The sequence below is a fragment of the Pseudorasbora parva genome, chromosome 11, assembly GCF_024679245.1.
Source record: "Pseudorasbora parva isolate DD20220531a chromosome 11, ASM2467924v1, whole genome shotgun sequence".
NCBI lineage: Eukaryota > Metazoa > Chordata > Actinopteri > Cypriniformes > Gobionidae > Pseudorasbora > Pseudorasbora parva.
In genome coordinates, this window is record NC_090182.1 from 7,249,079 (window position 1) to 7,265,434 (window position 16,356).

Below are 16,356 nucleotides of genomic sequence, written 5' to 3' on the forward strand. Positions count from 1 at the left end.
GTGCAAGGTTAACTAGTCCACCCCCTATGCCCTTTTTTTTGGGGGTTCACAAAATTGACACATTAAGTCATTAATTTTATTAGTTTCATTGTTTTGAGTTCTAAGAACTTAAAAGTCGTAAAAACAAACTTCAATTTACCTGAAACTGGGCTGGATTTCTATTTCCCAGCTTGCTTTACAATAACATTATTAACAAAGTGAAGTGTTTTAATGTGATTAATGTTTGAAAAGGTGTGAAATTTAGTAGAAAATAGTAGTAAATTTAGAAGAGCTTCTTTTATGTGGTGTTTTTTGAGGGTTACCATCATAGTGACGAGTGGAGCATGAGCTTAGTTTGAAAACAAAGACATGTTTTTCAGGTTTACAGTGTGGGATGAATGCACATTTTAAAGAGTTTATTAACAGGTAAGTTTAATCGCTGTTCTGAACGTATGTGCGGCTAGCTTGCTACTTTGTATCGCTCACACTTCATGTGCAGATCGCGTGCACACAGACACATTAAGGAGAGCAGAACATACTGTCAGTGCTGTCCTGTGATTTATCAAGAATTTATCTTAGAAACAGAAAAGTTATATCATGTTTCTTTCTGTTTTTAAAGTAAATATCACTGTTAGCAGAGACACTGCACAGACAGACTAATTCACACGTGCTCTCTCACTAATGCATTCAAATAAATGCTACTTTACCTGTAAGAATTGTAACAAGCTGTAGATAAAATAACTGATTAAATTAATTTTTGTTTCCAGTTTAAAATATGGGATGCAAAATACAGCAGTGACAGATTTTAGAGTTTGGTAATTTTTGGTAATAAAGCGAGTTGAGATTTTCGACAGAGTTTGGTAATTTATTTAGGCTCATCCAGAGGTTGTTCATTCATTTGTTTGTTCGTTCTTTCTTTTGTTAATTAAACCATCATGTGCTGTAGAATAGGCTAATGTATCATTCTGTGCCAAATCAACCAAATTTCAAACACTTACTCAGCTCATTTTTTATTTTTTCCTGAAGAAAAGACAAGCATTAATAGTTATGAAAACCGAAATATTAAATGTCATGGATGTATATTTACTGAGTAAACCACTATTTTTCAGAGGAGATTCAAAATGTCAAATTACAGAGGGGAAATGGCTATAGAAAAATGGCAGCATCATTATTTTATTTTACACAGAACTATTAGTAAAAATCTGTAGACTTTAGCAATATTTGTTGCATTATATGCCAAAGGTGAGAGTTCAAAATGGGAAAAAAACGCTTTAAGCACAAGTATTACATATATCTTACCGGTAATATCCTTTTATATTCTGGTTCTTAAACTCTTATTTTGGTATCTTCATTTTAAAGACAACCAAGGCATTGCTCATTGTCTTCTCTTTTTGTAGTGTTACCGAGTATTGGCAAGCGAGTAAGGAAGCGAATGAACAGGCTAAGGAGGGCAGCTGATTTGTAAAACCCTTCTTATGTGATTTCATTGATCAAATTACAAAATGTGTTAAAGGGGTGGTTCTATGGTTTTTTTCTAGGCTTGGTTGTGTTTATGGGGTGCAGTATAACATGTCTTAATACTTCTTCTTTTTTAAAACGCTGTATTTTTCTTCTATTCTCACTTTATTCCACACCGCTGTCTCCACTGTCCTTTGAACGGCTCAATTGCTTCCTGCTTCTATGAAGCCCATCCCTCCGACAAACGCAATGGTCTTAGATTGGTCAGATGGCCAAATGTAGTTTCCGGTATTTTTATTGGCTGAAGTGAAACGCCACGCCCCTTCCCATTACGGGCAGAAGTCTCATCTGCGGAGACTAGCGAGGGTTTATGATGTCACCAACCCAGAAGAAGCTCGTTGTAGTCCAAACCGGCCGTTTTTGTAGGCAATAAAGCGCCATAACTTTAAAAGACAATATCTCCGTTTGCATTGAACTTTCAGCGCTGTAACTTTGCAGATACTGTTTATGCTCAAGCAGCAACATTACACACTAACTAAAGTTAAAAAAGTGAAATCGCATGCCACCACCCCTTTAAACTCCACCTGTATTTATTTTGTGCTGATCACCTTGTGATTGGATCACCAAAAATGCATCTTAATACAAGGTTTCAGAGGGCATCAGAGCTCTCGGACACACTGCCAGCTCAGGTTTAGTTTTACATAAAAGTTAACAATGAAATCTATGCCTTTTGGAAGTACGAAAGGTCTCTTGCTGAAACACACTCAGCATCTCTGGGCGTTGCCCTCCTGACTGAATGACCTCATGATCAGTTTCTAAAGGAGCCTAACACACAGGAGACAAACACAGATTCACCTCTCTCTGTTAAATGGAGTACTTCAGAGCCCTGTACCTGTGTGGCATCTGGATCAAAAGAAGCCACACTAATAACTTGACTCCATTGTTCAGTGGCGTGACAGTAGACCAGCTCTCTTTGTGTTGTTTTTCCAGTAACAAGCTTTTTTTTTTTTTTAGTAGCATGACACCTGTTATAGTATTGCACAGCACACTCAGCTGTAAAGTTGAGCAAATAGAGATTGTATCCAAACACTTTGCCCTAGACTATCCTCTCTCTCATATTGGGTTGCCATGCACTCCTTATGAGACAGGATCGTCCTGTATTTGAAGATGAAATGATCCATCATTATGATCAGACACAGCCAACACCAAGGTAGATGCATACTGCTCTGATAATTAAACACGTTCATCACTTTTGTCCAGAACACCATCAGGCGGTTCAACTTTCACCTGTCCTGGATTGAACCACAATTTTGAAGAGGGTATTTCTACGGCACTTATTCTTATAGTTTGTTACATAAAATATAAATAGGTATATTCGTTTTTGACGAAGTTCTCCTTGCCTATAGAGTTAAAAGTCCTTTCCGATATATAAAATGGTCATTTTCTTGCAAGTTGATCTACGTATAGTGAGTCTTCAACCTCTTTAACAGCAAGGCTTTTCTGCAGTACATTTGGGTGTAGAGGACCAAAACATTCAATGCAGTTTCCATTTCTGAGTGGGTAGAAGAAATCACTTAAAATATTAAACTACTCTCCCTGTCACTCAACTGGGCCAGTCTGACAACACCAGACAGAGAAATATGTCATACAAAACTGAAGAATGTGAACAAAAATCTTAATTAAAAAAAATCTAAATAAAAATGTGTTGTATGCTCAGATGTTCCATAAATAGATCGTAAAACATATGAATTGAGCAGTTTAGTACACATTTTCTGAAGAGACTCGATTGCTTATATGATGCACAGATTCAATATAGGTTTTTGTTCACATATACAGTAACACGAGAATGAACCTCATTGGCTCTCGCACGTCAAGCGAACATGCTTGAGCTTCTGTTTACCACAACTGATGTGTAGGTTGATGAATGTTTATATGTGAATAAAAGCCTAAATTCAATCTGTTAATCATATAAAGCAGAACATTTTGACTAAACCACTATGGATTAGTTATATGATCTTTTTATGAAGTTTTTGAAGCGTCAGAGTGGTAGTTGTGTAAATGTCTACACTGTAAAAAAATATATTTAGAAAAAAAGTGACCTGGTTGCCTTAACATTTTAAGTTAATTTAAATTAAAATTTTGAGTTAATACAATGAAAATTTTTTGAGATTCGACAACCCTTATTAAAAGATTGAGTTAGCATATTGGGTAATTGTGTGTGTTTTATTTTTGATGACGCAGTGAAACATGCCAAATAGTGCTATTTTCATGATTTATCAAATGTTTTTATGTGGTTCAGATACAATAATATTTTGAGTTTCTATTTAATAAACAAATTTCCTTCATTGTATCAACTCATGTTTTTAATTTCAATAAACTAAAAATTTAAAGGCAACCAGGTTACTTACTTTTTTAAGTTAAACCAACAAAAATCAACAACTTTTTTTTTACAGTGTGTATTGAGGGGCAGAATTAGCCTGACCCACATCAAGATGTTTGGTCTGGAAACTCACCATTGACAGCTCAATCCGAGGGGCGGATAAACGGTTGTCTTTCAAACTCCCTCTGCACGCGATAGGATAGCGCTACAACCAACCAGAGCAACGAAGGTGAAGCAGAGCTCGTTGAATGATTAAACATTCGCCGTCTCCGGTCGGCAAACACATCTTCCCTTCTTAAGAATGACTTCAGTGCCGTTCTTTGTTCTGTTCTCAGAGAAAAGCTTAATTCCAAGTCTTCCAGAGTCGCGGTCAAAGCTGATTCAAAAGACCGCCGTTCGCCAGTTTCTGTGTTTACTAGAAGCACGCAAACGCAACTCGGCCGTCATTATGTTAAGCCCCGCCCATCGACTCTATAAACGATGTGATTGGCCCGACCAGAGTTTGGCGTTTACAGCTCAGAAGGGTATTGAGAGTTGCTAGACGACACTCGCGGGCAGATTAGATTTGCTGCCGCTAGGGTGCGTCTAGATTTATAGGCTAGGGCAGAATGCTTTCAGATTTCATTAAAATATCTTAATTTGTGTTCTGAAGATGAATGAAAGTGTTACGGGTTTGGAACGACATGAAGGTGAGGAATTAATGACAGAATTTTCATTTTTGGGTGAACTAACCCTTTAAAATGTTGCCAGAGGGTAGCAATGAGGCTTGGATGTGTCCTATACGCTTTACGACAATGACATGGGCCCAAATGAACTCGGCTTGCAGTGAGTCAAAACAGCCACGCCACAGTTGATTCAGGTCAAATGGCCAGCGAGTTGCGGCCTGCACACAGGTGCAATCATACGCTGAGGGCCGTAACCCTGTCTGCATTTCCATATTGATTAGTCTTTGATAACATGGCGGAATCTGAGTTATTTCAGGAGACTGTTTCACCCCAGGCATCCAACCAGCCTCCATTTACAGCTGTCTGAAGATACATGTCCACTACAAGCTATTCATTCACACTTTGGAAGAATTATAAACAAGCTATAAGACGTAAGTCAGCAACGAAATTGCATATCAGCACAAAGTGTTTGGTGGTCTGCTGTTCTGATATTGACTTTTTGTACCCCTTCAGCTTTCATAGCTGAAATTGCTGTACTGCTTCATAATAGACCGAGCCACCGTGCTGTAAGCAGGTCAGGCAATTATTATTGCAGCAGGTGCAAGGCTTTGCAATGGATTTCACATTAGGAGCTGAAAATGACAGTGCCATTTGAGAGCAAAGCAGTGAAAAGGAAGAAAAACTGAAAAAGAAAAGAAATGTTCAGCCAAAAATCTGTAATTTTTCACCCTCTAATGCAAAAATGTCTTCATAACATTAAGCATTAGGGGCGCTCAGTCTAAATGCTAGTGTCTTGTTTGGACTTTTATCTTGTGACGTGGCCTTTCGCTAGCCATCTGAGGTGTCTGTGATGCCGTGAGTAATATCTTGATCTTGAGTTAGTGTTTTGTTGAAAAGTTCACTAATGCCCTCTTGCTGTGCATGCATAATGTCTGCTCTTTCTGACCGGCCCCATTTTTAGAGCCTATTTTTCACAATTCCTGGCCTCATCCATATGCAAACATTTAGGATTCGGTACAAAGCTGCGCTCAGGCGCTTACCGTGATGCGCTTTGCAGGGTAACAAGAATTAGCATGACAAGCAAGGCGTATCCTGTCCAATTACAGCATTATGCTGCACTCAATAACCGATAAATTAATCATTCAAGACAAGCGCGTTATATGCGAAATGACTTGAGGCGACATATGGCTGCCTGTTTACGTAACATGTAACCTGTGAGCTCGCCACACTGTTTCTGCTTCAGACGCATCGCATGAAGGCAGCAGACCAAACTAATCCACTACACTCCTGCTTATCGAGTGTGCATATGAGTGTGTGTGATTTCAAGCGCTTTAAAATCAACACTCTCTTCTTGTCCAGCCATGTGTGATATCACTTTCTCCCTCCATCTTTCCCGCAGCTTTTCTTTCGATGCAGTGCCACAAAATTCATCAGGCCGAGCATACTGTATATAACAAAATCTATGCCGTAAATGTGTGATTGTGACAGCGCTTGACATAAATCGGCGGTGGCAGGTTTTGAATGTGAAAGATATTTATGTGATGGGAGGCGAGTGCAGTGATGAGTCAGTGTCCCCGCACAAACACCTCTGTAATTGCTCATAAATTACAGCGTTTCGTGCTGATAGGTGGCCATGACTTTGATGAGTTTCATCTTTCCATCAACATGAAATATTGGAGCGCAGTGAGCTTGCAGCTAATGTCATGTGAGAGTTAAATGGCTTTGTTGCTCTTTGGAGATGGGGCTTTGCTCATGTTTCAGAGGTTGTTTCTCTGTGGTGAGTGCCTTCACAAAGCATTTAGCCATTGATTAGTTGTTGATTCATTATGGCATGCTTCGACAGAATATTTTCATGCTGTCTTTGTAACGAGTTGGTGGCTGCAATGAAGCGATAGAGAATCCAAAGACACGGGGTAAACGTAGGAGAAATCGCAAACCCCTGACCCCAGAACAAAGATCTGAATGGACTGAAGGCTTGAATATATATATATCTATATACAAGAGAGGATAATCAACAGAACAGGTGTTTAACTCATTAGCGACCACGGGAACTAATGCCCTTTTTTTTAATAAATGTATTTATTGTTATTTTATCGTGAGATTTTGTCTCACATCCTACCGTTGCTGTACCCCTTGTAGCCACAACTTTTCTTCTCTGTTTTTAGTGTATTTCTGTGGCAGAATTACAGCGCCACATACTGGCCTGGCATGTATACCACATCGTTTTAAGTCGGTTTCAGTGGTTTCTTCTGTAAGCAGATATTTCTTGAGACAAGGAGGGAAAAAATCAGCTAGGGGAAGTTCTGGCTTTGTGTGGATGTGGCCTAAAGGTTCACATTGTCATTTCAAATCACATTATTTGTGTATCCGATTGGAATCTGATCTAAAATTATTGACATCCACATTGTTTATTGCTCCTGTTTAGATCAGATTTGTGTGCATGATGCTTTTTAGTTTTCGGGAATATCTTCATTGATTTTTATGGCAATGATGTTGTGGTAATCATACGCCAAAAACAACAGAAACTGTAACATGGAGGGGTTTGCAATACAGGGGATTATTTTCAGAAAGCATGTTATGTGTCGAACCCTGGTATGTTTAAGGGTAAGCAGATCACTTTCGGGTCCCAAACAGGACGTTTTCTATGTTATTAAGTATTTCTATAGTAAAAAAAAAAACCAAAAAACAAAATACATATGAAATTTTACCTTTGAAGCAATATGACTAAGCAGAATAACTAAACGTTTACAGTCATGTTATCTCTTTAATTATATAATTAGCATTAAACAAACAATATAGGCTAATTCTTATTCACAGTGATTAAAGATTATTAAACAAAAAGATTGGAAGATGATTGCACAGCCACCAAATAGGTGGCAATATGCAAGTAGGTAAATAGCCTCCCCGATCTCACGGCAATTCATACATTTTTTACGAGGTGGCTAATTTGTACGAATTTGTAATTTTTTTGCTAAATCGTACATATTTGACGAGTTGCCAAATTCGTACGAAGGACCTACAACGCCGCCCCTAAACCCACCCATCACTGGGGTTTAGACAAAATGAGTGAGGTCGTGCTAATTCGTACGTATTAGCCACCTCGTAAAATACGTACAAATTGGTCATGAGATAGCATTGAAATAGCTATTAAATGAAAGAATAAGAACTGGAATTACACGCTTTTTCTTAGCGTCCGTTTCCATTGTGACTTTTCGTTTCGTCGCTCTGTTGAGAATGTCTTGTGAATATATTCTAGTTTGGCTGAACTTATTCCTGGGACTAGTTTAAGTTGTGTCTGTGAAACCAGGGGAAAGTCATGTAGATTGGAGCAATTATATTTCAGAGCAGCTGAATATATGACTTTGACCTGCTGGAAGAAAATATCCCAATAGGCTCCCAAAGTCATGTTTACACTGTAAAAAAAAAAAGTGTTGGTTTTTGTTGGTTTAACTTAAAAAAGCAAGTAACCTGGTTGCCTTAAAATGTTGAGTTTATTGAAATTAAAAATTTGAGTTGATACAATGAAGGAAATTTGTTTAATAAATAGAAACTCAAAATATTATTGTGTCTGAACCACATACAAATTTGATAAATCATGAAAATAGCACTATTTGGCATGTTTCACTGCGTCATCAGAAATAAAACACACACAATTACCCAATATGCTTACAAAATCTTTTAATAATTTTTAATAAGGGTTGTCGAATCTCAAAAAATGTTCATTGTATTAACTCAAAATTTTAATTTCAATGAACTCAAACTTTTAAGGCAACCAGGTAACTGTTTTTCTAAATAATTGTTTACAGTGTGGAGAGCTGAGGTTGGGCTCATTGAATTGTGTGAAAAAACACCCTAAAATTCTAGAAACATTGTATGTTTCAGACTCCAGATGTTGGTCCTTTTTCCGAACAAAGCAATATGTTAAAGAACCTTTTTGTTTAATAAATGTAGCAAAATGTCTTTGTGAATTGTAACCTGATGAATTTCCTCTCCCACAGTTGACGGATGTATAGACTGGTCAGTGGACTTGAAGACGTATCGCGTGTTGGCCGGAGAGCCTCTGAGGGTGAAATGCGCTCTGTTCTACAGCTACATACGCACCAACTACAGCGTGGCCCAGAATGCCAAACTGCGGCTCATCTGGTACAGGAACAAGGGGGATTCAGAGGAGCCAATCATCTTCTCGGGTCATCGGCTGAGTAAAGAGGGAGATTCCATTTGGTTCCGCTCAGCAGAGATGGAGGACAATGGATTTTACACTTGTGTGCTCAGGTGGGTCATTAGCATTTTAAACTTCAAATCAAGTGTGCGCTGAAAAAACAGAGCCCTAAAACTGCACTGGGTCATGTCTGTTGACTTGTTCACTTAGTATAAAACATCATGAATATAAAAATCATGAAAATCATGATTTTACCATATAAACCAGAAATAATATGTTATGATTATTTACATAATTTCTTACTTACTGGTGGTTTAGGTAGATACTGTTAAACCTATCTTCTTATTCAATTCAGAGCAATATAGAATAATTAAAATAACTAACAATTGAAATAAAGAATGATTCCATTAATAAACCGTACAGTTTGAGAAAAAGAGCCACCTCCATCTGATCATCTGTCGGTATTGATGCCAGGTTAAAACCATTAAGAGTTGCAAGATCTTTATTTTAAAAAAAAACTGAAGCCTTTTAACGTCTACATTATTCCAGATACATTTGAAAACGCCGTTTTTATTTCAAAACGCTCTCTGTCCACTATCGGTTTCAAGCATCTTCCAAAAGTTTCCCATCCACACAGAAACGTCTGAAACCGTTAAGTTCACTTTACAGCGCATGCGTAGACCCTCGTGAAAGCGCACTGAGATGATGTAGATGGAACAGACATCATAAAGTTCAGCATTCACTGCTGCGTCCAAGTCGCACTCACTCACCATTATATGTTTGGTCTAAAACACTACTGATCTCATGGTTTGCCGCAGGACAGCAAATGCGAGTGAATGTCCGTCATCTTTGCAGGACTGTGATATGAAGAGTGTGTAAAGTAACATCTTTAGCAACAGTGTCAAAGTGAGTAGCACATAAACAGGCACAATAGCGATATGAACATACTGGTTCAACATGCGTCATCGTTTTTAAACACGGAAATGCCTTTTCCAAATGTCTCCACTTGGAACGTGTTTTCAAAAAGCTCAGTTTTTACAGGACACTGGTTGTCTGGCTATCACCACACCTATCTCAATTTAAGATTGAACATTGATCTGGGGAGTCTGCTCTGTATTTTCTACTCCACAAGATGCGTGATCAACGAGCATTATACGAGCAATTTGATAGTCCTTCAAACAAGTCCTTCGCTTGTCTATCCATCATCGTGTTTAAACTGCCAATAGCCAGTCTGTGATTGGTTGCCGCAAAAGGGTATCAGAAGCAGTAGAAAAACATGCAGGTCTCCAGCCTGAATTGTAGGGCGAAATCAATTCGCAGACAGATCATGTTGGGATTGCCCAGACTAGGATGCTGGCTGAATCCAAAATTGACCCCTAAACCCTAAAAAAAACTAAATTCCCTAAGTTAGTCCACTAATACTCACTTGAAGGAGTTAATGAAAACAAGTGAGTGAATTTCTGAGTGACACATTATTGCGGTGCAATGTGGGATAGAATGGTGCACTTGATAACGTCCACTATGGTTTCAGAGACACCACTCCAAATGGCTGTCCCCTCAAATAATGCCCTATTTGGTGAATTGTTTTGTATTCAGCTGCTGTCTCAGTGTGGATGGAAGGGCAAAACGGAGAGAAGAAAAATATTAAACGAAAATGTATTAGTGTGGGCAAGGCCTGAGAAAAAGATTGAGTGATAGGGTTTGTGATGTTTTAGTTTTATTTTGTTAAGGAAATATAGTATTTTGAGTAAAATTATACATTAAAAATGCTTTTGATGATTATATGCCCTACAACACATTTCTATGAACTGTTTTTTTTTTTTTTTTTAATTCAGAGTAGTCAACAAAATAAACTAAAATTAAAGTTGTTCAGGGTGAGGAGGACATATGGTATGAATTACTTGTGTCTGTATTAAACCCTATAAAAAACACTCTAAAAATGTGTCACATGCCTGTCCTGTCTTGTGTGCACATGTGGGTTTTGTCATGTCTCCGGTCTACTGTCAACCCCGCCCTTCTTGTTATCTGATTATTGGTTTATTTGCCCCACCTGTTCTCCCTCATTATCTGCCTTGTTTGTTCCCTTTATAATCTCCTTGTGTTTGTCAGTCTGTGTTGGATCCTTGTGTAATGTCTGCGTCTTCCGTCCTCCCCGTAATTCTGTTGGTTTGTTTAAGTTTATATTTTATTATTCTATTATGTGTTTTTCCCCCTCGTGGGTTTTGTTTTGAGTTTGTTTTATTTGTTATAAATAAATATATCATTTTCTGCACTTGAGTCCTCGCACCCTTTTCCCTTGTCTGTGACGTGACAGAAGGATCCAACCATCTGAGGACTCAGCAGGACTTGTTCTTTGTTATTTGTTTTCCTTTTTTTTCTCCCTTGATGGAGTTTGGGAAGAGACTGCGGGTGATGCGACACCTCAACTCGAAGTACATCCGGCAACAGGGGTCGGATGTACAAGAGTTTGCAGGACTGTTCCTCAAGGAGGTGGAACATCTTGGGCTCAACGAGGCAGAGTGGAAGGAGACTTTTAACCTCTGCCTCGACATGCCCCTCTCTCCAGGGGTGATGGACAGGATGGGGAATCTGGGGTTCTGGGAGTTCGTCTACTGCCTGGGCCCCAGTCCTTCCATGGTGCGTATTCCGGTGGTCCCAATGCCGGCGGATCGTATTCCGGTGGTCCCAGTACCGGCAGATCGTGTTCCGGTGGTCCCTGCTCCGGTGGTCCCGAAACGGAGGAGGAGGAGAAAAGCCCCCTCCGTGCCTGCTCCGGTGGTCCCGATTCCAGGGGTTCCAGTACCGGTGGATCGTATTCCGGTGGTCTCTTTGCTGGCGGATCGTGTTCCAGTGGTCCTGAAACGGAGGAGGAGAAGGAAGTCTCCCTCCGTGCCTGTGCCGGTGGATCGTGTTCCGGTGGTCCCTGTGCCGGTGGATCGTGTTCCGGTGGTCCCTGTGCCGGTGGTCCCTGTGCCGGTGGTCCGTGTGCCGGTGGATCGTGTTCCGGTGGTCCCAGTTCCGGTTGTCCCTATGCCGGTGGACTCTGTTCCGGTGAACGCCGCTGGGCAGGAGATGCCTCCCAGGCGCCCTGCTCTCACCGCGCCTCCCAGGCGTCCGGCTCTCACCGCGCCTCCCAGGCGTCCGGCCCTCACCGCGCCTCCCAGGCGTCCGGCCCTCACCGCGCCTCCCAGGCGTCCGGCCCTCACCGCGCCTCCCAGGCGTCCGGCCCTCACCGCGCCTCCCAGGCGTCCGGCCCTCACCGCGCCGCTGAGGCGCCCTGCTCTGCCCGCGCCGCTGAGGCGCCCTGCTCTCCGTGCGCTCCTGAGGCGTCCTGCTCTCCGTGCGCCCCTGAGGCGTCCTGCTCTCCGTGCGCCCCTGAGGCGTCCTGCTCTCCGTGCGCCCCTGAGGCGTCCTGCTCTCCGTGCGCCGCTGAGGCGTCCTGCTCTCCGTGCGCCGCTGAGGCGTCCTGCTCTCCGTGCGCCGCTGAGGCGTCCTGCTCTCCGTGCGCCGCTGAGGCGTCCTGCTCTCCGTGCGCCGCTGAGGCGTCCTGCTCTCCGTGCGCCGCTGAGGCGTCCTGCTCTCCGTGCGCCGCTGAGGCGTCCTGCTCTCCGTGCGCCGCTGAGGCGTCCTGCTCTCCGTGCGCCGCTGAGGCGTCCTGCTCTCCGTGCGCCCCTGAGGCGTCCTGCTCTCCGTGCGCCCCTGAGGCGTCCTGCTCTCCGTGCGCCCCTGAGGCGTCCTGCTCTCCGTGCGCCGCCCCGGCGCACTGGCCTGCCCGCGCAAAACCAGCACCCTGCTCTGACCACGCCGCCCTGGGTGCCTGAACTTTGTGGGCCACCATGGCCTCCTGAAAATTTTGTTTTCCCTATTCCCTCCTTGTTGACCCTTCCCTTGTTTGTTCCTTCCTTCTCTGTTTCCCCTGTTCCTCCGGTCCCGCCCTGGTCAGTCCCGCCCGTCCCGCCCTGGTCTGTCCCTCCCGTCCCGCCCTGGTCTGTCCCTCCCGTCCCGCCCTGGTCTGTCCCTCCCGTCCCGCCATGGTCTGTCCCGCCCGTCCCTAGTGGAGCGTCTGGTAGCCGCTCCTTAAGGAGGGGGTAATGTCACATGCCTGTCCTGTCTTGTGTGCACATGTGGGTTTTGTCATGTCTCCGGTCTACTGTCAACCCCGCCCTTCTTGTTATCTGATTATTGGTTTATTTGCCCCACCTGTTCTCCCTCATTATCTGCCTTGTTTGTTCCCTTTATAATCTCCTTGTGTTTGTCAGTCTGTGTTGGATCCTTGTGTAATGTCTGCGTCTTCCGTCCTCCCCGTAATTCTGTTGGTTTGTTTAAGTTTATATTTTATTATTCTATTATGTGTTTTTCCCCCTCGTGGGTTTTGTTTTGAGTTTGTTTTATTTGTTATAAATAAATATATCATTTTCTGCACTTGAGTCCTCGCACCCTTTTCCCTTGTCTGTGACGTGACAAAATGGCTGGGTTAAAAACAACCCAATTGGCAACCCAGCGCTGGGTAAATATTGGACAGAACACATGCTGGGTTAAATTAACCCAGTGGCATTTTAACCCAGCAGGCTGGGCTGTTGAGAAAACCCAAAATGTAGTCCATTTTTTATCATTAATTGATTTCCTATTCTGGGTTATTCTTGCTGGGTTGTTCTTAAAAAATCTCCTGTGCATTAGCCTACTGTAAAACTAGACAATCATGAAAGAACTATACACAGACACTCGTACATTCGGCTACAGTCTGGAGCGCTGCGTGACGCGACTGAACGCAGCTGCGGGACCGAATATGGTCTACTTGTGAGTCGATGCTATAAAGATACTATCGTCACATTTTTAATATTTCAGTATTGATACAGAAGTACCGCTACTTGTGACGTCCCTACATACAACCATGTTTAATTTTCGTAAGGGGATCATTGTTCTGTGTAATCACAAACTATATTAATCTATCGTCTCACATGCCAAACCTAAACTAACACGAGTCAGTACATTGCATCGGATTCTGAGGTAAAACTTTTGTCGTCTTAACTTCACGAATTGTTGCCGCGATGAACAAAAAAAACTATAATTATGCTAATTAAAATGATTATTAATAAAAATATATGAACTTATCTTAAAACATCTGCAACCAGTGGCTTTGCCTTTTGCATTGTCCTTTCAAAATGACAGTTTGGGAGCGAATTTAAACGAATCAAGGCGGGAAGCACGTGAAACAACCAAGCGCTGGGTAGAATCAACCAAGCATTACGACCCAGCAGGTTTAACCCAACGACTGGAAATTTGAAACGACCCAATGGTGTTTAAAATGTGATCAAATAAACCAACAAAAATTACCCAACAGTCTTAACCCAGCATTTTGGGTTAGAAAATAACCCAGCATTATTTAGAGTGAAGTAAAATGCAAATATGCCATTATGGCATTGGCAATTTTTTCCTCTTAATTTTACACACAACTTTGGTCCACTCAATTAAGTCCTAGTTGGGCATTTGCAGAAGTCCAAGGTTAAATCCGAAATCGGCCCCTATAGCCCCCAAATAGGGCATTTTTGAGGGAACAGCCATATGTAGTGGTGTCTAAAACCATAGTGGATGTTATCGAGTGCACTCATTCAATCCCACAGTGCACCGCAATGACGATTATACAACCGATGTATGCTCAACGGCTGTCCAAATTCACTCATTCATTTTCATTCACTTCAAGTGAACCGTATTAGTGGACTAATGTAAGGAATAGAGATTGAGAATTTAGGGGGCGATTTTAGATTGTTGATGAAAAAACCAAAAAGCTTTACCAGGGTCACTGACTAGAGGGAAGCTCAATGTATTAAATGGTGCAGTAACATTATTTTTTAACTGTCAAAGAAAATGTTTAATCATGCATTTGCTTGTCTATACAGTAGCTTAAACCCTATTCTATAACTGTTATGTGTTATAACTGTATTGTGAGAGTCATTGTTTGACAGCGTTATAGTATAAGGCTCAATTTCTTTAGGCACATTTTGAAACTGACGTCACTGCACGAAGCCCCTGTCATAAAGCATTTCCTCACAGCTGTGGTCAAAAATGTAAGAAGCACCCACTGGCCCAATGACAGAATCCATTGACGTGGGTGAAGGTATTCTGCGGGTGGATGTCTTTTTCTTGTGCTTCTGGGAGGTTAATACAATTTGTTTTCAATTTCATTCTAGCTCTGGGGTTTATTCTGACACTAGTTTCAAATGATTATGAATTCAGACTGAGATTTTGCTTCTGTTTTTAAATCGGGTATTATTTTCTTATATTTGGTATTCCCATACATTTTCCAATTATTTGTTCATTAATATGGATGAAATGTCACATCGACCGGGTCAGGAATCTGACGGACACAAAATCTGTTTTATCCCTTAATAAGTTTTGCTGTGGCCTGCTTGTTCGTAACATTTCTTGAGGCTGGAATTAACAAAATTACTTTTGAAAGCTGAGCAGATTTTAAAAAGCTAGGTGTCATACACCTACCGACTTTATAAAAGGTTACAGAGAAAAAGATACTGGGCATCAATGTTGAAGAAGCTACTTTAAAACTAGCTTTCCAAGCATAATTTAAAGTAGTTCAGCTTCAGAGAAGCTGCCCTTTTGAAGAAGTAGTCATCTACATTACAAGTTTCTATCAAAAATATTGAGCTACTTTAAAGCAACTTAAAGGGGGGTTATTTTGATTATGTTATCACATTGCAAAGAACTATGTATATTTAATATGTGATTAAATGAGTTTATAAATATCTTTGAATGCATTCTCTCTGATTTTCTTTGTATGCAGAGATTCTGAGACACAACCCTTACAAAGATACAAACCCTGAGATACAAACACGACCCTTAAACGGACACCACCTCCTCATTCATTTTTAAAGTTAGACATCGACCTTCCTAATGTTCCTCAATAAATTCATTATAAACAATATAAAAAAATGTGATTTTTTTTAATAGGGTGTAAGAGTGTAAAGATATTTTCTGCACAACAATAATTCAATATTTGATGAAGTCCACAAGGTCTGCATTTAGGGTGTGTCCGAATCCGATTTTGCTAGTTTAACAACAGGAAAAATATTGTCCGCATAGTCTAAAAATGTTGTACTTAGACTCTTAATGATTCATGGGTGTGTTTTGGGCGTAACGTGCAACAAGAGTTTCATCTCCCTTTCCCTTTTTAAGCCAGTTGCATTAATCTGCCACGGCGAATTAGCTATTGACTTTGGACCAGGTTTTATTTGCCTCAAAATAACAATGCGCCAACAATGCGCCTGAACACACCTCATTTTCAGACCGTCGCTGTCATGGGTGAACAAATGGGCACAATGCATTCACTATTTAAACAACGTGGAGCAGGACGTGAAAATGATAACTTGCGTCAGACTGAAACTAGCAAAAAACACTTGTCGCATTGCACCGCGTATGATAGGGCCCAGTGTCACAACAGGCAGAAAACAAAAGAATAGGAAGTGTCATCAGTAAAACTTGACAATCATACATTACTATCACTGTCATTGACGTTATATCTGGTGTAGAAGCTGTCAGCGATCAAAATATTGATTTTGAAGATGTTGAAAATGATAGTTTTGAGAATATGTTTTAGATGGTTAATATGAGCGGGGGGGGGGGGGCAGCCCCCCTAAAAAATATGTGATTAACCTTTAAAACATATGAAACTGGCGGGAGGCTTTGCCTTCGTCCCGTCTTTT

At 41.2% G+C, this 16,356-nt stretch overlaps 1 protein-coding gene across 2 annotated transcripts in view; it reads left to right on the top strand.

The window, feature by feature from the left end:
- il1rapl2 (interleukin 1 receptor accessory protein-like 2) overlaps nt 1-16,356 on the top strand; it is a 382,065-nt gene that overhangs the window by 211,714 nt on the left and 153,995 nt on the right. For both annotated transcript variants that reach the window (XM_067456899.1, XM_067456900.1), the window contains one exon: nt 8,481-8,754. In XM_067456899.1, the coding sequence (XP_067313000.1) occupies nt 8,481-8,754 (274 nt within the window). The remainder of the gene's footprint in view (nt 1-8,480; nt 8,755-16,356) is intronic.